At 34.4% G+C, this 25,244-nt stretch overlaps 1 protein-coding gene across 3 annotated transcripts in view; it reads right to left on the reverse strand.

Annotated features, from left to right (window-relative positions):
* Nucleotides 1-25,244, reverse strand: part of CDIN1 (CDAN1 interacting nuclease 1) — a 131,477-nt gene that overhangs the window by 48,910 nt on the left and 57,323 nt on the right. For 2 of the 3 annotated variants that reach the window (XM_074148869.1, XM_074148868.1), the window contains exons 9-10: nucleotides 23,515-23,580; nucleotides 21,285-21,390 (exon numbers count right to left, since the gene is read on the reverse strand). In XM_074148869.1, coding sequence (XP_074004970.1) covers nucleotides 21,285-21,390; nucleotides 23,515-23,580 — 172 coding nt within the window. Of the gene's footprint in view, nucleotides 1-21,284; nucleotides 21,396-23,076; nucleotides 23,090-23,514; nucleotides 23,581-25,244 lie in introns of all 3 variants that reach the window. The other variant, XM_074148870.1, reaches the window with a different exon arrangement.

Consider the following 25,244-nt stretch of genomic DNA (forward strand, 5'->3'; position numbering starts at 1 on the left):
GCAGATTGCACATTCTTCTTGGATAAAGCAATTATGTGGCACCCATATTCAGGAATTATATATTGATATGTTAAACCAAATACTATCTTCTTACTAAAAACTGAACATTCAACTTGGTATTCACATCCAGTGGAAAGTATCAGCAACTCACAATGTTGACATTTTAAATTATACAGCATATTATATTTTTTTCATTCTGATACAAACAACATATAGTGAGATTTACACAGGGAATTTTTGGTAACCATGGTTTGAAAGAAAAAACACATAGCATACATACAAGAAATGCGAGAACTGTTTATATATTGTCTACTATCCCAAAATATATTTACGGTATTTACTTTTCTTAAAAACTCTTTTGATAGAGAAATATAGAATGGCATTTCTAGAAAAGAGTAGATTGAAATGCTAGAAACGTTTTGAAAAATAAGAAACTTTGTAATCCTCATGTGTGCTTCATGTAGAAATATTTACAGATGTTATCAAGACATAGGTGCAATAGCTGCCTTATGTTCTGCTGATCTACTTCCAGGTTTCTAATCAGTATCAGATTAATTTATGCTCACATTTCCTGAATCACAGGCATTTTTGAGTCACTAAAAATTCATTGTAAAAAATGAAAAAAGTCAATTTAACTATTTTCATATTTCAAAACATGGTTAAAATTTGCACTTTTTTAAAAGGCAAGGATAATCATTGATCTACTATGATAAAAGTAACTCTAAAATAATTCTTGTCACTGTTTGCCTTTTCTCATGTAACTGCCCATTTCTCCATTCCCTAACTCATGCAAAACAAAAAGAAAAAAAGGCAAGCATTTCTAGAAAATGTCTTAATCTGGTCAAAATAAGCCTCTATGGCTTTGGTCCACAGAAGCTTTATTAGTTTCCTGGACTCCATAGCGGGATAAACTATTTCATGCATGAAGGGATCAGCATTCCTTCTTCTAATCATTGCTATTGTACCCATTACAAAGCTCTCTGAACATCTCCTATGGATATCACATGCTATCTTAATCACTCCTCAATTAATAACTTTATACTCATATTTCAGTTCTGCCACTTATACATACATTGTTACTTGAGGATGACATTGAAGTCTCAACTGAGTATGTTGAGATTATAGTATTTTTTCCACCACAAATACATTCTTACACTGAAAGTACCCAGACAGCAGCTTGCAATGAGTAAGTGTAACAGCTTAATACGAGGGGTAATCCTCTCACAGTACTATGACAGATGTAGGTACTGTTGGGACCATCCTGTAACTTTTAGAAGCAGAAACCATTTTCCTTGTGCTTTGATAAGCAATGCTGTAGCTCATACTGTTTACAAAAAAAATATCAGAAATTTCTGCTAGCACCAGCTAAATCGTTCATACCTCAGAGCTGTTTTTTTATACCATTCATCTGAAAGTAATATAAGTGGTCTTAAAGAGGGAAGAAAGTTAAACGTCAACAATTTTTGCTTTAATCTACTAATATTTTAACTAATTTGCCAATTAATCTTACCCTCCTCAGGTGAAATGAGGGGGCATTAAATGCTATAGGAACACAGACATGCTGCATGTTCTTGCTTGCAGAGGAAAATAGAAGGAAAATGAGAAAATACTCAACTGAAGATGAGTATTCTCTTTATCCTCAACATCAGGGATGTAAAGATTCTCAGACGGTGAAAGGCATTGTGTGACCAAACTCTCTCACAACACATTTTTAGCTAAATTATTCTCCTCTTGATTCAGTATTAAATTATGCAGTCTAAGGTCCTGCTGGGAGAAAGAAATAACTAAACTACCTTTTAAAAAAGGCTTCCTCTTACCCCCGTTCTATCAGCCCTTAGTCTTCCAGGAATATCTAACTTCAAAATTTATATACTGTACACTTTGACAAACAGCAACACCCACTGTTTCCCAGGCAGCACCGGAAATCTAAGCAAAGCCTGCTATGCATTCCTCCAGGTTATGTGTGTAGATCAGTATTTGTCTCCTGCATCTTGTAAATGCCTAGCAGTTTTCCAATATCTATAACGAATATAAACTTAGATGCAAAAGGCTTGTTTTCCTTAACTACTTTGTGCGGACCGCTGCGATACAGTCCAAGCACAGATGAGAAACACAGGCCCAGGTTACAGACAACAAGATAACCTACGTACAACTGTAGAGCATTCTTGGAATAAGCTTATGTTTAATAAACTAAGGATAAATGAAAACCAAGTAAAGTGTTTTAGCAAAATGGAAAAAAATTTAGTTTTTAGCAAAAAACCAAGTAAAAAGTTTTAGCAAGTTTAGCAGCAGAAAGGCAAGATGTGTGGCCTATTGAGACCTGACTAACGTGCTACAAACTATTTAGGAAAAGAAAAGAAAAGATGCTCCCCATTATCTGGTAGTTACGCTTGTGAAGAAAGCCTAGAAATACATAGAAAGCGTAACTAAGAATGGGAGATCTATGTATGTCAGCAGATAAAGAGTGGTACTTTTCTAATCATTGAAAGTGGGCTTTGACTAAACGTACGGTCTGTTGGGAGATGAAGATAGGAATGGCTCATACATGGAACGGAACTTGGGCACGGAAAGGAAGGACTTGAGAAAGAAGCGATTGCTTACACAGCCCCTAACGTAATCACTCAGAGAAAACATATGGGTGAATGTAAAAGATGACGACCTAAGAGCAACAAAAAGTATGAGGAGAATTACTATACAACATCACAAAATTTGTCATGGAAATAACAGGCTGCAAAATAGAAAACTGAGTTTTAAATTGGTATGGTTTTGAACTGGAAAGAAATATAATTTTAGGACGGTAATACAGTTTCAGTAAGGTACAGCCTGTGCTCAGAGATAAGTTGTTCATAAGAACAGGGACTCTGCAAGAGTTAATACCATAGAAGGCTGCACCCCGGCAAAATGGAAACACTACAGGGGCAGCTTTCAGGAGTGGAATAACTAAGAAAAACTTTTAGTAAGTATGGCCTGCCTCGTTCCTAGACTGTTAAAAGGTATTGTGTAAAGTCACATAAAAATTATAGAGGAAGAAAAGCCAAAATCATCATAGGTGACTACAGATTTAAAGATTATTATTCTGACATTGGTAAATACAAACGCATAAGTTAGTTTTGTCATCTGGTTTGCCTTAGTCAAGAGCTAAAAATTCATTTATAACACTGTACACAAATGCCATGTTTATATCAGTATCATATGCAGCTTGCATGAAAAAGTATACATTAAAATGAAGAACAGCAATTCCTGTAATGGTCAAAGACAACCAATAACAAAACCACCAAATTCCAGTTGTCAAACATAATTTACTATGTATATTTTTTCTCTTTTCTGTTAAAACAGTAATTATTAAAACTAAAGTGATATGGGTGAGTGTTTATGACTTCTTATTAAAAACCCTGACTTAAAGCAGTGTTCATTTAAGCTTAAGGTTAAAGAAAATCATGTAGAGATCTCTGTGCGATGGCCTAGTGACTTTATATCCTCTTGTCAAACCTCAGCAGTTTTATTTGTAGTGATACATGCCGGAGAAGGTTGGAGGTTAAAGTTGATAGGAGGGCCAACAGGAAAGCCAACCAACTTCTTTCAAAAGATTACAACCTTTAACATATTAGGATCTGTCGGCAGTTACTGCTAACTTTGTAAGTCTCCATTTGTGTACTCTTCTGTGACCTGATCCCCAAAATCCAGAGCAAAAGGATTTTAAAAACCTCCCGCTTACTACATTCCTTCAATTATTCCTTCATAATTTTCTTACTGTTTAAGCTATTAATTTAGCTTTTGATATTATATTGATACTTAGCTCTTATCATTAGTTTTCACTTGAACATTAACAGATAGATAAATTTTTTTTCTTAATTTTCTTCAGCCTAATTTTCTCTCTCACCCTGAAAATTGAAGAAAGGATTTCCTGATCTAGGAAATCTGACATTAAATGTAATAGCAGCAGAGTCTATTGGACTAAAGCTTTTCAGATTTCCCTTTCTGCCACTTATTTTGATGTCGCTTCCTCTGTGACTTTATTAAAAAAAGTAATACAGATAAAAAATAATTATAAATAAAATCACACAGGAGCACTGAATAGTTGAGGTCAAAAGGGACCTCTAGCGATTGTCTAGTCCTGCTCTGAGCCGGGTGAGCTAGAGGCAGTTGCTCAGGGCTTTGTCCAGTCGGGTTTTGAATATTTCCAAGAATGGAGACTACACATCTCCAGGCAGCCTGCTCCAGTGTTTGACAGCTCTCACAATGAAAAAGATTTTTCTTATGCTTCAATAGATTTTCCTGTATTTCAATCTGTGTCCATTGCCTCTTATCCCATCACTTGTCCCATCAGCCTGGCTCCATATCTTTTACTCCCTCCCATCAGGTATTTCTGCACATTGGTAAGATCTCCCCTGATCTTGCTCTTCTCCAGGGTAAACAGCTGGAGTGCTTTCAGCCTCTTCTCATACGAAAGATGTTCCAACCCCTTCATCATCTTTGGGGCACTTCACTGGATTTGCTGCAAATTACTGTCTGTTTCAGTACAACTGTGGATCTTATACTCTATCTAATCACTTAATCTAAAGGACAAATTATTGCACAGGTCAAAACTAATACTGATGGTTGCTTTAATCTTACTTGCACTGAGGACAATGCAAGTTTTTCCACTGACTTCAAACAGAACTAGACCTCTGCTAGATAGATGATTCTATGTAAAAGATGATCATGTATATTTCCTGTATATGCCCATGCTGGCCACAAGAATATTTCAATATAAAATGCATTGATAATTTTTTGAGCTATATGCACTTGATAGCATTTAGATAATAACTAACTTTTCTCACACTATATCTGAAACCTTTAACTTGCAGGTGTACAGAAACCAGTCTACAGTTATCCATTACTATAATTCTACAGCTTTGCATTTCGAAATTAATAACTAGTCCAGAAACTCTACACATATTATTATTGCTGCTGTAGAAGAAAAACATAGTAAAAAAACCTATTATGCTTAACTTTTATATTTTATACAAAGCTAAATGCACATGTACATCAATATTTATTTTTTTTGGTGTGTCAGACTTGACTTTTAAGTTTCTCCCATTTCTCTGCTCCCTCTTTGAAAACCCAGAGAAGAACATTTGGCAAAAGCAAAGATTCTGCATTCCACATCTCATACCATTTAGATGGTGCTACAATTTTAATTTCACAAAACTCAATGGGCTCTAATAAAATCTGACTGGGTAATTAATACTCTAAAACATACAGTGTGAGCTACTGAAAGGAATGTTATACACATAGAAAAGACTCATGTCATAGAAAAGACTCATGCAGCACAGCGTATTCTCCCTAGGTAAAATAATATCCCATGATGTTAACAGCTTTTTTCATCCGATCTGCAATTAACTGAAGAAACTTAACACATTCCATTGTTTAAAAAGTTCGTTTTTCTACTAGTTTCAGTTCAGACACATTCATGGGTGTATATCATAGGAAAAACAAGGAGAGAGTATTATACTACAGATGTAAGAAATACTTATATCAACACCAAGGCACAAGTTTAAACTATTATTTTACTGATATGCACAAAAGGGACTATGATAACATTACAGTATTACATTTAAATTTCATATGTTACATCTATGTAATTCAGACATATGTAACCTCATATACATATATAGATTCTGAGATAAGATCTACTTTATGATGTAGATGTTCCCCTGAGACCTGCACACGAAAGGGATTCTCCCACGATGCCAATTCCATAGAATCAGCCTAATTTTGTGGTCTGTTCAAGCCAGGGAGAGGGCAGAGGCTGAACAGGCTAAGGGTCTTAGTGCTATTACACCCTATTGGCCCTACGGCAATTAAAGAAATAAATAAAAAATTCTACAAACAGGGGTATAATTTTCAGAGGCCCACTTGATGATTTTACAGAGAAGGGCCAGAAAAGCATAGGACACAAAAGATATGGTGTATGATGTGCTTTTACAACTGGGAAAGTCTTTTACATAACATTGAGAAAACAGACTGTTCTCTCTGAACTTGTTCCCTTGGACATTTTGCAGAGAAGCATGATTTGAGTGCTAGTTTGACATGATTTGTATTTTTCCTAGAATCCTATCCCTTATCTCCTTAACACAAGCCAAAAAACATCTGGAACTTTATGTTGTTTTCATAATGTTTTATGCCAAAGCACAGACAGTACTCCTGGATTCTTTTTCTCTTCCTTGACACACTATAAATGGTGATAAGGAAATGAAAGTTATGAGAAGAGCTGTGCTTAGGTTTACACTTTTACTACAATAGTAGAGATTTTTCATAATAGAACATATTCATACATTTTTATCTGTAGTGTCTTTTACCCTGAGTTTTAAGAAAACACCTTATCAATTTGGTCAATCAAGTTTGACTTCGCAATATTTTGATGCAATATCAGGCTTTTGCAGGCAGTGAATTTTAAATATAGAAGCAACAAGTAATTTGCTTGGGAGTACAAAAGAGATCAATGATGGAATGGAGATTCAATGCTAAATTTATAGCCATTATAGCTTGCCCTGTCCATTGTACAGAGGCAAATGCATAAGAATCACTGTTACTAAAAATCATAACACGTAACCGTGTAAATGAAGACCATTATTCTATCTTGGTCTTCTTATTATTGGCATCATGAAATCCTCAGCTTGTACTGAGGCTAGATGTGCTACTGGGCAAACACGTAAGGAACTAGATTCTGCCCTACAAGAAGTCAGATTAAGCTTTCAGTCCTCTGATAATGCACATTCCTCTCTTGAATGTTGCATTTTGAAGTAGTGATACAAAATGTCTACTGTTTCTAATAAAGGAGAGCTCTTTAGAACTAGGAAATGTGAAAAAGAAAAAACATTTAAAAAATAACTTCATTACACATGAAAAAGTAAAAATTACTGTGCTAAAAATTAACATACTGTAACACAATAGTAGTTTTTACTCAGTGAGACCTTAGCGTGCTTACCAAAGGTTACAAAAGTCACTACTGAAACCACTCATCTCTGGTATGACAGATGGGAACAAAGTCATAAAACCCTAACTACACAAAACTTTTGTGAGCAGAAAACAAATCACTTGGAAAAAAGCAAAGGAAAAGCAAGCAAACTCAACATTTGACTTGAGCTTCTATTGGCCTTACAAGTCCAACAGAAGTGATCAAAACTAGCGATTCTGCAGGAGCCCATCAGCTGCAGACTGGAGAATATTGGATTGTAGAGTATGTTCTACAGAAACATTATCACACCTAATAGCCCTACCACCAGGAGGAGTGAGTGGGAAGAAAGGGACACAACAAGATGAAAACAGAAAGGAGTTCATGACAGCATGATGTGAGGCACCTCTTTCTCAGACACATGCACACCATATACAGAAAGGTTGCCAAACCTAATTGTGCTTGTGCTCTGCGATGCTCTTGTAGTTTGGCTAGTTCTGAGTCCTCAAGCCTCAGGAAGCCCAGCAATGAAGAAAATAGTGAGGCATTTTTATGCAGAACAGTGCCACACATCTGTACGTTTTCAGCTGCACCTTAGCTACCTTTTTCCCACAGTCATTGCCCAGCGTATGATACAGAGGCTGATACTACTCCTTTGTGCTCCAGTTCAAGGTATGTGTGCAAGCAGAAAACAAACCCTTATTTTTCCTGAAAGAAAAATCACCAACTCCAAGAACAGGGATGATTTTCCATTTCTATGATTAGTCAGTGACAAAGTGAATGCTGATAGGAATTAACAATCCAAAGTTAATTTACTACATGATATAGCAAGACCCTAAATACTGAAGTAATATTTTCATTATGAACAAGTTTTATAATGTGCTTGGGCCAGCAATTACAACTACAAAACTGATAGAGTTTTAGCATTTGCTGAAAATGCACTTTGATGAAGTTGATTTATCTGTAAAAACCCTTGCTACACAAAGACAACTTGCATGCAAATCCATTTGGTACTTGGCTACGACAAAACAATTGGTTAATGCAATTGATGTGTGTGCACCAGGGTGAGAGAAAACAACTTAGAAAAACTTCCTCAGGAAAGTACGAGGCTGAGCAAGGGAGCAAAACTACTCTAAAAAGACAGCAGTCAATGTTGTTTATAAACCATGGCTTATCACATGCAAACTAAATTGCTCCTAGCTTTCCAGAAGTGGTATAACTCAATAGTGCAGAACAAGTGCTTAACTACACTTTTCAACACAACACACAACTAAAAACATTACTAGCAAATGCAATTTTTTATTACATGAGAAGAAAAAGCAGAAATCTGAAACACACTTTGAATTATATTTCCACAGTATATAACACAGACACCTATGATGAGTAGGAGCCTACTGACTCTATCACATAGGCAAATGAATTTCTGCCAATATGTCAGTTACATTGTTCTGTGGGTAATTGTACTAACATAATTTTACATTAAGCAGCTAAACATTAACCTTATTTTTAAAAAAACCCAAAACTTATTAAAAGCATAACAAACTAAAAAAACCCAAACAGGTAAAATCACTCATCTAAGGAAATCTGGAATATGCTCTAATATGCTATCCACAGTCCATGTTAAAAGCTAAAGGACATAGGTCTACACACACAAAATAAAGCTATCACTGCTGTGTGGACTGCAGAATATTTTCACAGCAATTTTTCCTCATCCTTGGAAACACACATTACTTTTAATACAGTAACATCCTGAAATTTTATAACATTTCAGATTTCTTTGAAATGAAAAGTCCATTTTATTGTTTTTTAATTAAATCTATTTCCCCGAAAGGTCTTTAAAGGCTCTACAAACTACCTTGCATTTTATTACTGCTGACAGTTATCTAAACCACGCTTGAATGCCCTCTTTATCCTTTAGTGAACAATTGAAAGATCATATGCTAAAAAGACTTGTGCTTTCTCTTCTTCTAGCCCTATAATTAAGGCATTTTAATACATTTCTTCATAGTCATTAAGAGAGCACAATGTTAAAAATTAATGAAATGAGACAATTTTGAGTTTAACGACCATAAATACATACAACATAAATTTGTCTCAATTGTAGATATGAAAAAAAGCCTTCTTGAAATCACATGATGAGATTACCGAATTGTCAAGATTTTGCTTTTGCTGTCTAAGGGTATTTAAATGATGTATGGTAGCCTGACAATACCACAGTGTTGTTACATACCCTACAAAAGAGGTAAACATTTCTGTCAAACATTCAAATTCCATTGGTTTTAGTACGTTTTTGTTTACCTTATATATAAAAGTGGTATTGCCGGATGATGCTGAAATGGGGAAGGAAAAAGAAGAGAGGAAGCAAGACAAAGACATATGAAGGGAAAAATGATCATAAGTCAGTTGTAAAAAACCTGACGTATCACGTAAAATACCACTATAATAACACTTACTTACAGGAACACTTTAATAACACTTATAATAGAACCAACAACAAGATTTTTCTTAATTTGGATTTTTTTTTTTCTAAGAAACAGAGCTCACTATATTCACGTGTCACACATTTTTGCAACGGAAAGGAATTCAATGTTTCTAAGTACATTTATCTTCACTTCTATATATACCAATTAAATATAGCGTGCAACTGTACTATAGCCACATTATTTTTCCAAAAGGTATTACTACTGAGCAAATTATACAGCTTATCTTTTAAAACCAAGTTAAGTTTTTTGAGGTGTAAGTTCTTTATGCTTTCTCAACTAAATGTTGAAAAGACACGGTGCAACATAAAGCAGATTTTTTTTTTTTCCCTTAAGATAGACAGACACACGAAAAAAAGAAGTTGCTCTCCAGAAGATTTTTTAGGGTTGTCAGACTGTTATATTATAAACAACCTTATTAGTCCTTTATAATTACAATAGGTACCTTTGGACAAGATCGAGCAGACATGACAAATGCTTCTGACTTCTTTTTAAATCGAACCTGGAAGGTCATCGCTGAACAAACAGAATGCTATACAACTGGGTCCATAAATTGTGAAAGCTAACACAAAGGTAAGTTTTTTTGATATTAAAAATTTAAATTATTCTGTTCAGGCTTTGCTGTATAAAAATCAAGAAATAAGAGGATAAAATAGTTTTAAAAAGATAAGTAGCTAAAGCAAAATAAATCCTCGCAAACTTCATTATCACACTTTTTCTTTCAGCAGCTGAACCTGTATTTTAGTATTTATGCAATGTCTTTAAAGTGGTTGCTTTATTTTACAAATATGTTCTTAAAGATAATTCCCTAATGAAGATTTACCCATGTTTGCATTTACTTTTTTGTCAGCATTATGATGAAACTATGGACAGTTAAAAAACAAAAGTAGTCAGTCTCAAATCTACGGGACTTGCTATCCTCAAATCAAACCAGTAAAAGGATAACACACTAAAGTGCATTTTCCCTAATATTTTTATTCTGTTTTAGGATCATTTAACAGTACTGGTAGTTTTGGATTAAATTTAATTTGTATGCAGATAAAAGATTTGTATGGAGCCACTTAAGTGACTGGAACTGGAAAACAATTGATGGATCTCACTTTTAAATCTTGTATTTGAGCTTTGAAAGGCAATGTAAGGATTGAATTAGAAAGCTGTAAAGTCTTGATGAGAATTAGCGGTATAAAACAAAAAAAGGCAGTTATTTTCCTTACAGTTAGGCTGAACAAAATCGTCAATCAACAAAAGATTTAGATATCACTCAAATCAACAGCTTACCTAATAAAAGTTCTAACAGAGCACTGAGCATATCATTTCAAACAAATATGAAATAAATATGAAATATGAATGACTTTAAAAAGAACCATATGAAAAGCAAAACAGTAAAATCACCAAAATTCAAGCAGAGGAAATTTGAACTGAAATGTATGATGGGCAATTAAGTACCTATTTTGACAATTCTAAGTGGTCAAGTTTTTAAAGTATGACACAGACACCTTAACCTATCTATATATGAGTGATAAATGAGGCATTTTGTGTCATTACATTCCCATAAATCACTTTCTTTAACTGCTGATGGCTTTTATCAGGTCTAACCTTTTCAAGCTTCTATCAGAGTGCTAACATTTTCAACTTTGACACATACGCAGTTTACAAATTCTGCAGCTGATTAACTCTGGACAGAAGCTCACTGCCATCATTGTCTTCTTCAAGTTGGGTTACAGCTTCTGTGTCTTAAAACCTCACATGTATCCTTTGCATGCCAGAAAATCTCACTTAAAGTATTGGGCTGCGTTGCAAAGGGTGCAAGCTATTTTTCCTTTTCAAACAAATAAATGAGAATATACTTTCTAAATTACTCTTCTACAGAGAGCCTGAAATATGTATAATTTTCAATATTTTAAAATCAAGTAAATAGTGCATTCCAAATCATATTACAAAATACTGCAATTATAAGCTGATCATGATGATGGGCCCTTAAATCATTTTGTGGGATCCCTCGCTAAATTTGTCTCTGAACTATTTTGTAAATTTCAAAGATTATAAACTGCAGTATCTCAAAATTATAAATTTCAAAGATTCAATTTCAGCATTATAGCACTTAGAACATGAAATGAATTTAACCATGATAAAATCACAACACAACATGCAACAGCAGAAAAGAAATACAGGAAATAATGTTTTATCATGCATAAGCGAACCCAAGGATTTCAAGGAAAACTTGCTTTCTGTAGCAAGAAAAAAAAATTAAATTAAATATTTGCATGACACTCAATTTTTGCTACATATAGCTGATAAAGTAGATGATAAAACCCCATCTAGATGTCCATCTTCAAAAACATTTTCACTTACTGTACTACTCCAACAATGAGAAGCCAGCAATACAGTAGTTCTTTCTGCCTTAGTAGCATCAAGATGTAGTAAGAATGGTAGTAAAGCTTTAATCTAAACACCTGCATTTTCACCATTTTTTAATTTAAAAATGTGCACAATATAATTCAATTCAGATGTATTTCATCTGTTGAAACAAGCAGCGAAACATTCACTGAAATGCATTTACAAGATGTAATTGATATAGACACTGAAACAAAGCTCAAGTTTAAAGAGATACTGTCTTCAATAATATTAGTCAGACTGAAGAAATTTTCATGTTGGTTGTGTGACCACTGGAAGCCTGGTACTTCAGATGGGATTAGTTTTGATAAGAACTAACTAGACATCAGACCTAAATAATGAAACCTGAAGAGACAGCCTTGGACCATCCAAATAGGAATGTCCGCAGAGGCTCTCGTGCAGTTGATTGTCTCTTGTTGATAAACAACACATCTTAGAAAAACAGTGGTTGAAGGACTAATTTTTTCAGCATCACAGCTAAACCAGCCTTGTAATGTCAATATTTAACATCTATCCATGAAAAATTAAAAAGTTCTTTATTTCACTAATAATGTCACACATCAGAGAAGCTGTGCAGTTACACTTTGACAATTCAGATGTAAATCATGGAATGTCTGTAAGTATTCATGACAAAGGCATATTTATCATTTAAAACAAAAGGACATGATTTCTTGATGTTCATATCACAGACTAGTGATGGATGAGAGCATGCTAATCAAATGACAAACCAGAAGGAACACAGATGCTTGCTATTTTGATTAGGAGAGGGAAATGAAGATCTCCTTCCTAAATTAAGATATAAACATTCTAAAATTAAACACACAAATATATACATACGTTTGTATAACACTGTGTATGCATAAGAGCTTGGTATGTTCTCAAGCAGACGTGCTACAAATACTAACTAGAATAACTGCCAATTTACTTAAGGTCAGAAGGAGCCAAATATAGTGAAGAAAATCAAACATTGGCTTTAATCAATTCCAGTTAACTGCTTATGAATTTATATATTCAGAGCAATTTTAGCTTTCTTATATTAAAACTCCCCAAGTAATGAGAGAGACTCATTTAACCTTTTTTTTTTTTTTATTTGTCTCCTGCTGCCTTAGTTCTAGGTTTAAATTATGCTCACGTGCAATTACACTTATGTAATTTAAAATTGCATAAAATCAATGTAAACACAACTGAAAACTAAAATGAAGGCTGTTTATGTGGGATGCAATATTGGCAGACAAGTGTGGAACTTCAAAACTAAATTTTTATTGCAAGCTTTTATATTTTTGATACTTAAGCTATCTTATTTCAGTGCCCTGCTTATTGTGTCCCCAAAATGCATCAAACTACTTATAGATGTTTAACAAGAACTCTTAAACATCAAGAACTCCACTTACTAAGCCTAAGAGTCACAATCGCTGTCAGTGAGACAGTCAAAACTTTGTTAAATCTGTAGATCCACGTGCAGGTCCAATGAGGCCCAGTAACACTTTCACAAAGTACTTGTCCAATGTTGATAATATCCAACTCCTTGAAATTAACCAGATTAAGCAGATTCTTGTACTCTGGCAACACAAATCTGTATTGTACAACCACCCAGAATAAACAAAATGTAGACAGTTTCAATACATACTTTTTCATCTCATCTTTAATCAAGAGAAACCGCTCTCACAGAGGCTGAACGGTAACTTGGGAGTCCACAGTGATGCTATATTCCTTTTTGCCTAAGCCAAGATTTCCTAGACACAAGGAATTTGTGCAACTGTGTGTAAATGTGACTGCTGTCTATTAACCAGCCACAGACTACTGAATCTACTCATTTTATACCTCAAATTTCTCTTAGATTGTGCACTAGCCTCATGCCTCATGTTTTTACATGCTTTATTTCCTGAGTCCTATCTGTAACCTGCTATTGACATTATTTACTTTTTTTCTATATTAGTACAAATAGTTTCATATTGTATATATAGTAGTTTATCATTTAATACATTAAAGGCTGCTTAAGACACAACTAAATTCCTCCACCTCTTGGACCCTTTTTGAAAAATTTACTGGATGCCCAATATATATAATATTCAATAGCATGTGAGAATAATTTTTATGCAACTCTGATAGTTAGAAAGATAGATAACTCAATTATTAGATCATCTATCAAAATATTCAGATGTATAAGAGGCTACTAAAAAGATTGATGACTGAGAAAGTCCACTGATTCTCTAGCCATCATATTCACACATTTGGCTAGACAACATTTTTCGCTGCCTTCACAAGCAAGCTTCATTACCCATCACTCCACTGAAAAGAGTTTATTATGAGGCTGCCATCTTGGCAAGACTATTATTTAGATGATAAATGTTGGGGGAAAAAGTGTGTCTAGATTTTTTTTTAAGATGAGCTTTTTGACAGATAAAACAAACAGCATCTACATTTCTAATTAACTTAAATTTGGCATATACAAATACAGGTCAGTAAAGCTATGATATGCTACTAGATTATCTTCTGTCTGAATCTTGCCCTTAATTTGTAAAATGTAAATTAACTAATTAGAAGAAAATCAGTATTATTTGTGACAAAATGCTTCTTCTACTTCTTTGCTTTGTGACATTTGTGATCAACTGTAGTCCTTCATTCTAACTTCTAATAGATGGATAATTATGCTCATACTAATTCATTAGGCCTTTAGTATTTTAAGCCAAATGAAAACTTGAGATTTCTGAAGGCAAGGAAGCACAACACACTGCAACATGCAGCTAAATTACATACTTGCCAGCTTCACTTCATTTGCAATGTTATGTTGTTTACATGTATATGTTGCATTAATAAAGGTATGAAGGTACCACTTTCAATATTCAAGTACCCAACTCAAAGGAAAAGCTCTATTAGTATTCTTAAAATTTCCTTGAAATCTCTGTATCCTTTCTCTAGATGATGCATAATAATAATAATATACTTATGCTTTGTTCCTTAGTATTAAGAGTTAAATTTCGCTTTATACTCCTACCAGCCTCCTCAATTGTCATTTGAAATGGATTAGACTAGCAAATATAGAGTTACATGAAGGAAGGGGGAGTTGGTCATTCTTGAGTTTCAGCCCAGCAACTTGACCTTGTTAAATAAAAAATATATGATATCATAGTTTACAGGAAGGGATTCTTTCTGCTTTGGTTTGGTTTTAACTATTACTAGGTAGATAAAGACTCAACACTAAGAAATACATTGAAAATGTCAGATGTAAATGTCAATTAAAAATTACAAGGAATTCTGAAAGGTAAGGTCTGTGGGGGGTTGACATTCTTTGACATAGTGGAGTGTCTGCAACCAGGCCTTTGGCAAGCATAGCGGGATCTATGCTGTCAGCTCTTATCGTACATAAACTTAGATGCTTGTCTAATCTGAATGAGAAATACCAGGAAAATTGGAGCTGAAGCCTTGCAGTAATGTGGATGGAAGCTGAAAATGCTCTATCTGCACTACAGAAGTCTCTTGTGACATGATAATATTTAAGACAGTACAGAAAAATATAAGGAAAAATAATTTAAACAAAGCTATGTAGTGCTTCATTTACCACTTTTTAAGTTCAGAATGTAACAACCGAGCAGTGAAAGAGGCTTAAGTAGTAGAATTAATTTATAATGAAAATCCGAGTTTCATGTCCATATTAAATACATTATCTGAGGAGAACAACGCATAAAAATTTATACTTAATTAATATCAGTCATTCAAGTATAAATGCTAATATGAATATAGTATGGTCTGTTTTTCTTTTGCTTTGGCAAAAATTAGTTTTGATACAAAACAAAACAACCTACAATGCTCAGTGAAACAATAACATTATAGCAATGCCAGGCATAAGCCATGGTCTCAGTGGAAAATGTCTTCATGCTTTGTTATTCAATCACACTGTTAAAGAGGGGTTGACTGGTAAAATCTAAAAACATTACTTTAGAGCTAAAGTAATTTTTTTTTTTATTTTATTTTTCATAAACTACATGTTGACTTTTATACTGTTCATGTGTCATTAAATAAAGATAACCATAATTTATGTCAAATGCTGTTGGCAATAAGCTAAATGTAGCTAGAACATTTGTGAAGCGCAGAGGTATGCCTGTGTGTGTATGTGTGTGTGTATGTGTGTGTGTATGCACGTGTATGAGTGCACGCATGTATCTCACTTTATCTCGCAGGAGAACACAGAATTTTATCATCTTCAAAAATTAAATTACTGAATCAGTAAACTAGCAGAAAATGGCACCCTTCACTGCTTTTGATTCTCTTCTTGTCTATAAAGAAACATATTTTAGTCAGTGCTACTAAGGTTAGCAACTTGGTATGGCAAATTTTTAAAAAGTGAATTATTTTTGAAGAAACTTATCTATATATAATCCTAAGCGGAAAAAATAATCATGAAGTCTCTCTTCTGTCTACATCCATTTTTGCCTAAGATTAATTTACTAATTCAAGTGTAGCCAGGAGGGAGCAGAGCAAAACCCAGCATGTGTGAAAATCTACAAGCATTAGATAGCTAAACAAACCCTAAGTCCCTCAGTGTTGCAGTAAGGTCAAAACCTTTCAGCATTGTACCAGTGTGTCAAAATATGTCAACAAACCATCATACTGCAAGAAGAAGAATGACCTTTCAGTTCTTTATGTTTGGGCTGCCAATGAAGCTTTGGATACTGGGTATGCATGAACAGTTTTCCTAGCCACTTGACAAATGCAACTCCCAAGGTTTCCTCCAAGTCAAGTTGTTATACCACTGGCTTTCAACTCACCAGTACAACTTTTTAAACCATTTGCAACTGGAGAGTATTGATCTTGTTATAGAACAGACATCCATAAACCCACAGCATAACTCCCTCTTCCCCAAGCACCTACAATCAGACAACAATTATTACTTAAACAGTCTTCATAGTAACACGACAAACCATTTTAAACAGTTGAACAGAAAAAAAAAAATCGTATATTGTTCTGATGTTCTGTTTCAGCCTTGGCTCACATATAATTCATCCTTATAGTCAGCTGCAAATGAATTTGAACAGAATACTCTTCTCACAAAACCCAAAGAACACATCGGCTGTGTTTGTGACTGAAATACAAACCTTTGCATTGTTTCTGTTCATATTTATCTGAAATAAATACCTTTTGTAATCTACAGGACTGATATTTTTACTGTAACTGTTATATATAAATGGAATTCTCAAGATCAGACATAATGTATTAATCAACAACACATTTAATCATTAATTTAGGCTCCCAAAAACTGAGGTTACTATTTTAAAATTACTGATGGGAAACTTGCATCTATTTATTCTTTCAAAAAAAGCAGAAACACTGGACTAACAACATTTAGAACACAAGCAGATGGGGAAGGAATTTAGTACAGGGATGACTTACCATTCTTATTCAAAGAGAAGATGAAGTGCTTCTCTTTCACTATGTGAAATTACCTTCAGTTTAATATCAGTGTCAAATGTGACATTTTCCTACGGTCTTCCTCACATACAGTAAAGTTTCTTTAGCTAATAATGGCGTCAAGCTTTCTCCTGGGACTCTCTAGAAATTACATTCCAGGATGTACATATGCCTTAGCCAGGCTTGCAGATGATAGAAAATGTAAATTACTGTATTTGAGTTTATACCTTCTTACAGCAAGTCACTGACAGTGCACCCACTAATTACTATTTGAACCGTGTATTGCTGATCTCTATATGCCTCTTAGAAAACAGGAGTCCTTTCTATCAGCCCTGACTAATAGACTTTTACAGCCAGGACACTAATTTTTAACTTACATTAGAAAAAATTATAAAATTAGACACTCTGGGAAAAAAAACAAACCCTAAAATAATTTACAGCATGCTCTCAGATCCTGTTTTAAACTGCAATCTGTGTTACTTCCTGCTCATGCTCTCCAAATTACCTTTGGTCACACTGACTATTCAAGTTTTTATCCTCATGGTTACAAGAAATACATCAATGTAGGCCAGTGAACAACAGAGAGTGTGGCATCTACTACACATGCACAAAGCAATTATATTTTGTACATCCAGTTGTCTTGTTTACCTTTTTTTGTTTGGCAGTGAAAGCTATAGCCTGCTCAGTGGATGTCACCACTTTGAAGGAACAAACGTATTGAGGGAAGGGATTCTGCAAGTACATGAATCATTTTATACTAAGTTTGTTCAGTATATAAAATAGCTTTTTTTTTAAAATCATCACTCTGCAAAATCAGTCTGGGAATATGCAAGACCAAACTTGCCTTTTTCTGTTTCTTTATTATTGAAAATTCTCAATATCTAAACAGCATCTTAAATTACAACTGTGCAAACCCACTGACAAGGTACACTTTGTACATTTTTAATGTGAAGCTTAATTTGAAGATGAGGTTGCAGTGCAGCACTGCAACTGAAAATTGCTTAACAATACCATTGATGTATGAGCCATAAAAAACCTTGCTAAGCTGTCCCTGCAGAACTCAGAGTAATAAAAAGGTGTTCTTTTGCACTGAGGTGAACAGACATGGTTGACTGCATCTAGGGAGCTGTTCTGTTAAATGAGAAAGTGCCATTTCTTTCCTGTCAGTACAGACCAATTTAAGACACTCACAGATTTAGTTAGCACAGAGTACAGGTTTTAATGAAATATACACATAACAGCAAACAAACCACAGCTATGTTCAAAGCTTTCAGTCAGATTGTGTGCAGAATTAAACTTCTATCTGTGACAGATGCGGGAACTTTTCCAGTCTCTCTCCTACTTTTCAGAGAAACAATAAAAAAGCTGAAAGGAAAAGGTCTAAAACCTCTCACCTTCATTCCTTTCGAAGTTTCTAGACGTGTATTTCTATCCACATCTAAGAGGTGATGTTACAGGTTTTCTCTCCAATTTCCTTTCAGCTTTAAGTTCAACCAACAGATGAGGTTTACAAAACCCTAAACTATTAGCCGAGTGTCATGATATATCTGATGCTTCTTCTCCAAATGGATTCCTCCTTCAAGAGGAAAGGAGACACACAGGTGCAGTGAATTGACTGGGAAACTGGTTCTCACTTGAGAGATCCTTACATAGGCTGATTAAATCTTACAAAATTGATTCACAGTTTGTGCAGCTACACCTGTGTCCTTTCATATAAATAGTTTCAGAGAGCGATCAAAGTTAACTGTTTAAATGCAACCTAATGTGTTAACAAGTGTTCATTAACCCAACTGTCATATGAGAAGAAGCTGCAGTAACTCAAAATTCATTTCAGAAGATGATGTGATACTGTTAGTTTGGCCAAGCAGTACCAAAATTAAAACTAACAGGATTTGTTCTTCAGAAAACCCCACAGAAATCTCCCTAATTTCCATAGTTAACTTATCACTAAATTCTGGATTTGGGAAGTAACAAATCTCACTAAGGAGATTTCTAGTTTCCTCTATATGAATGTAAAGTCACTATATTTAAGAATCAACAATTTTTGCAGTTGTTTTCAATACAAACAGCTATAACAGAAGATTTGGCAAAATCTTGAAGCTACTTCCAAAATAGTCTTACTGATCCACATATCAATTCAGACTAGCTTTTGCAACATTAAAGGTAAAAACTAACAGCTCAGTGAGAGATGTTATTCCATTTTTGAAGTTGCAATATTAATTAATACATGACAAAATTAAAATGAAGATAGCTGTATCTTGGTTTCCTGCTAAATGCATAAAAAAAGTTTGTTTTGGAAATTTCAGATTCAAATGGTACACTGCTCTCAAATGTTTTACACATTTTATAGCTCAAACCAGAACATGGATAGTCATTTACTTCAGCACAAAAAAGGCAGAAACTAAAACTTCAACTTTGCAATGGCAATTCTACTGCAAACAAAATGGATCAGTGCCTTCATCCTACTTGCCTATTCAACTTTCACCTCATCTCAACTTAGTATCTTTATGCTCATGTTATCTATTTAAAATTCACTTCTTGGAGCTGCTTTTCTCTGATACCATCACGGATCCCTTCAAACTCATCCTTTCTCCTCAGAAAATATTCCAGCCAGTACATCTAATGCCCTCCTCCCAGCCTGAGCTGCTCCATCTCCTCTTATTTACACTGTTGTGCAAGTCCAGCACCGTTTGCATCAGTATCTTTCCTGCCATTCTCACCATTTGCCTAGATATTGTATATACTCAAATTTCTCTCAAAGTCTTGTATTCTGGTTATAAGATTCATAAATTCTTTTCTACAAATTTCCTGTAGTATAGTATCTTCATCCAACAGCTGACAGTCTTCCTGAGATTCCCATTACATCGATTCAATTTTTACAAGTCACTGCTTTCTGGGATTGTCAAGTAAGAGCAGGTCCTTCTCACGTCAATCAAGAATGTTGCTGCAGAGCATAATTCTGAACTCTGATGATGTTATGCTCAAGATTTGGTCTCCCTTTCTCTGCTGCCTCCTATAGAATCCACTTTTAAGGTATTTCTCAACCTAAGGTTAGCTATTTTCACCTTGGCATTTCTCATCTTCAGTTCAAATACTAACGGTCACCAGACTAGCCTCTGATGTTGGCACATGTTGTCTATTTGTTGCATGTTCACATTTTTGTGCCATTTTCTCCGCTATGCCTCAATTTCATTGATGATCTCTTTTGAATACTGAGCAGAAATTTTAAATTTTTGCTTTTAAAAATCATTTATTAAAACTTTCATTTATCTCACTTACTCACTACCTTGCCTTGCTTAGGGTTCCACCACATTAAAAAATGGAACTGAAGATAAAGCACCTTTTTTAGGTGCCTTCCAGTAAGGAGGCTTCTAGTACCATGGAAAGATATATAATTATATACAATAACAACCTTTATAAGAATAAAGCAGAACTATTTTAACTATCTTTAAAAGAAAAGATCTTTCTACCAACACCATCAACATGTTAAAAAACCCCACTGTCTGGCATAACTCATTTCCCTCCTTATGTTCCTGCAAATACTTACTACATTTTTTTAGCTTGAAGACAACTGTTATTACTGTTTAAAACGTAGATAACATTAAAAAAAATTACTTTATTAAAAACCCCAGTGAAACAATACTGTCCTAGATACAATGACAACAAGCAATACAGTTCTTTACACACAAACTCCACTTGGTTTGTGAAGTTTATAAAAAATTTGGCACCTTGCAGGTGTTACAAAATGTTACAGCAAAATCTTCCTTTGAACTCAGGTACTAAAAAAATTGGTATATAACTTCTGTACCGAAGTAACTTAATTCTGTCGTCCAGCATCATTGTAAAATCCCCATATATATCTGCTGCGTGTTAACAATTATGATATGAATTTTTCACAAATATTTCATCATTCAGTTTGACATACTAATTGATGACATTCAAAATGCCAGATTAGTAACATGTATTTTGTTCACATGGCTTAATACAAAAGTCAGTAGTGTTTCTTCCAGTAACTTCTTTTAAAATACAGTCCTATTTATCTATAAGGAAAAATAACAGAAATATACCTGTTCCAGTAGCTCCAAAACTGGTCCTGCAAGTAGGCTTGGTGGCTACTTTCATCACCGAATGAGGCTTTGCTTTCAATCCAGTGAATTATGTGTCCTTCAACAGCTAGGGTGACAGCAGAAAATAAAGTGAACTCTGAAAATCAAACTCAACAGCCTGCAAGAATGTGTTTGGGAATATCCTATTTACCCCCCAATCTACTATATAATTCATGCTTGCAACAGAGCTACATATTTGTAAAAATATCTTTCAAATATGCACATGCACAGAAAGGTTAGAATATGGCAGCACATGATTGACCATAGACTGTAAAATTACTTGCGAAATCTGGGTAAATAACTCATGAAATCACCACACTAAGCTCTATATGTCACCACTACCCTGTTATCAGTAACCAAACTAATTTGTGTTGGCCTATACTTCTACACCCTCCCCCTATCCTCACCACCTTTAGACCCCAGGAGATAAAAAAGCCGAGGCATAAACTCTGTAGTCAGTTGAGAAGCAATTTCTAAGAAACATTCGCCTTTCCTAGCTATGTACTGAGTCATGAAGAAGAGAACGCAAGGACTGCCATACATTAGTTCAGATCAGACAGCAGGTAGAAAATTATTTCCTGCCAATCTCAAGTGACTGAAATAATATGAAGAAAGTAATGGTCTATCACTATCCACATTTCAAGAGATAAATCCATGCAAACAAATTAATGGCTATTTTTAACTTTCTTTCTAATAGGGTAATATTACAAACTCAGGAATTGTTTTGGCTGTTTCCCAGTTTCCCTTCTCAAGCATTAAAAAAATTAGCTCCATCCAGTTGCTTTTCTTTTTTTGTCTCTACGTGACCCTGACAAGCGGATGACCACCAGAGGTCCCTTCCAGCCTCAGCCATTCTGTGATTCTGTAATTTCACAACCTCCCCTGCTAAGTTTAAACATCATAAAAAACAAGTGTTCCCTCACCCCCTGAAGTTCTTGGTAGCTTCCTGAGATCCTCCACAAATAGGAGGTATGGAAGTGAAGGACTAGAAATTAATTGAAAACTCTCCAAGTGTGGCTTGACAAGAGTGAATTGCAGATCATTAGGATGCCAAATCTCACTGTTTCAAATACGGAGTGGTTCGGTTACAAAGGTATTTTTATTTTGTACATATAACCTGTTATTAACACCACTACCGTTTTTCTTTTTAGGAAATGTGATTAGGAATACAAACATCATTGAGCTAAGGAAAGTCTTTAAAAACTTTTCAGAAGACTCTCATATACATAGCTGTCTATCTATTGGATAACAGATTATTGTGTTGAAAGATGGTGTCTCAAGCACTTCTTGAGTAGTGAGACATTTTACAGTACACACTCAATTCCTTACACCAGTGCACAAGTCAGTTATCTCAGTAAGAATTCCAACTGGTATCAGTAAGACGAACAAAAAACTAGTCATGTATATGACTTTCACACAGTGCTTTCAGCCTTCTTATTTTCTCTGACAGACACAACAGTAGGCATCTGCATAGATGGGTGCTGTGTTCTATGGAGGTGAAGCAAAAGTCTTTTGGCATGAAAGTCAACTTAGAAAAAGTGATTAACAATCCTTTACACTTGGGCAACACGGGTTTTTTTCTTCCATGGCCACTAGGTCATCTGATTACCTTCTTACAGGACCTCAGGATCAGAAACTGGAGATTAACTTTGACATGACCTCTACACCTACTTTTATTCTTTCTTACTTCTTGCTATGCAGGCTTTTAAAAAACAATAGAGAACTGCAGAGTTGTATTTAGAGGCAAAGCGATGGCAAAAGAATAACTGCACAATGACAGACCCTTATGTAATGATTTACAAGTGTAATGGTAATACGCTTAAGACAGTTTGATCTGATTGGGTCTAGAAGTTTAAGACAATTATAGGTATTTCAGAGTTCAGTTCATAAAGACAGTGGGCAGAGCAGGTTAGAGCGAGTAAGGATTTGATTGTTCTTATTGTTGCTTGGTTTTCTTTTTGTGATAAAGAGACAGAAACATGCAAAGATCAAAGAGGAAACAGTGGGTAATACTACTTATGATCAAACATCTCTGACCCAAACTACAAGTTCTTAAAATTATTGGATAACTCCTGAAAAAAAAGACTGATTTGTAGTATCCTATAATATATTCCACTTAAGCAGCCATAATATTTTAGCCTGAACACTCCTACACAAAATAAAATAATAAAAATTCTTTTAAAAGACTTACCTACTGGCACCTCTAAAATAAAGTCTGGTGTTTTGTCATAACCCTTTGCACGAAGTTGATCTTCAGCTATACATAGAGAATAAGAACTATTGTTTATAAAACTATTCTATTAAGTAGACAGCAGTATAATTAATTTTATTTTAAATAAAAGTGCAAGAATTACTAATGCAGTCATACATATCTTTCTTATGCATGCAATGCTATGTCAGATTAAATGAACCTTTGTAGAAAACCTGAAGCATGGATATAAAAATGCTTCTTTGTCATCCTTGCATTTTTATGTCTTCATTATAAACATCATTAATTCAAGCTGTCATACAGTATTTTATAGCCCCCAAATATTCAAAATAAAGAGGTATATTTGCTGATTGAAAGAAGAGTCTCCTCACATTAGGAAGCTGTTAAGATTAATCCTACCACCACCACCACAAATGTAGATATACTGTACCTGCCTTCTTGGTTTTATTTTAATGTTAGCATAAAGTTGTTAAAAAAAAAGAAAAAGAAAATCCTTCTCTTCTGGAAATTTATTCAAGGAGAGAGAAGCCACAGTTTTAGTTTCTCTTGCATCCTGCATTCTATAGAATGTATCCAATTTCAGAACATACAAAGATTTAGAAATTCTGTTAACATCAACTATAAAACTCTACTGCTTACAAATATTAGAGCTGAGTATTTCAAGAAACAATAATGAGTGAGCAAGGTAAAGCCACAAAAGACAAAAGATGCTTCTTTCAACAAAAAAAAAAAAAAAAAAAAAAAAAAAGGCAAGCCCAAGCAAGCCCTTAATATTTTCTAAACTATTGTCCTTGATTTCTGATACCATTACATTGGTATTTCTGAAACACCATTTCTCCATTAGAATTTGGAGTGACCTGGTCATTCAATTCCAGGCATGGCTTTCTGTCTTCACCCAAGCTCAACTAATGGCACTACCTAGTAACAAGTAAGGCTGTGTAGCCCCTTAACACCTACTGGGCTGTTGACATTGTCATGCATCCCATTCGCCTTTCTACATCACCTTTGATTAAAATTAATGGTCCATTCTCACTGTTGGGTAGCTTATTTCCAATCCATTTATCAGGTTAGGACAGTAGTTTCATGGCCAATGTTCAGAACTCAGTTTTAGAATACTTTGTGCATATCCTGAAAGGTCAGCAGTTTGAGTCCAAGTAACATTTTAATGATAAGAAAAACATACACTCTTAGAAATCAAAATATTTTAAAAGTGCCTAAAGCAAACTTTCTGCCTCTTTCTCATTGAAGAATATAAGTTTGAAATATTTTTCTTATATAGTGAACGCATATTGGAAGTGGGACAGGAGTCATTTTACAAAGTTGTACATTCACTTAAGTATAAACTGCAATATCTCTTTATTCTTTTTGATAGCTGTAGTATTTCTTTTGAAATTTGAGAGTATTTCTGCAATACGCACACTATATTGTAAATACAAGTCTTTGCAATGCCACATTTCCATTATATCACCTGATTCTAGGATATGGAGACAGACTTGATTGTTGGCTATTTTTTCAAACTTAGATTGTCAGGTACATGGATAAAAGATGTTAAGATTAACAAGGTTCTAATTTAACAGAACCTAGGAATAGAGAGTTTTATGCCATAACATAAAAATGAATTAATGTTCTATATAATCTCTTAATGTTAATAAAATTTAAAAAATAATCCAGTTTTATCCAACTGTAACTGCAACCTGCTCTTAATTGTTTAA

Source organism: Numenius arquata, chromosome 6, assembly GCF_964106895.1.
Source record: "Numenius arquata chromosome 6, bNumArq3.hap1.1, whole genome shotgun sequence".
NCBI classification, from domain to species: domain Eukaryota; kingdom Metazoa; phylum Chordata; class Aves; order Charadriiformes; family Scolopacidae; genus Numenius; species Numenius arquata.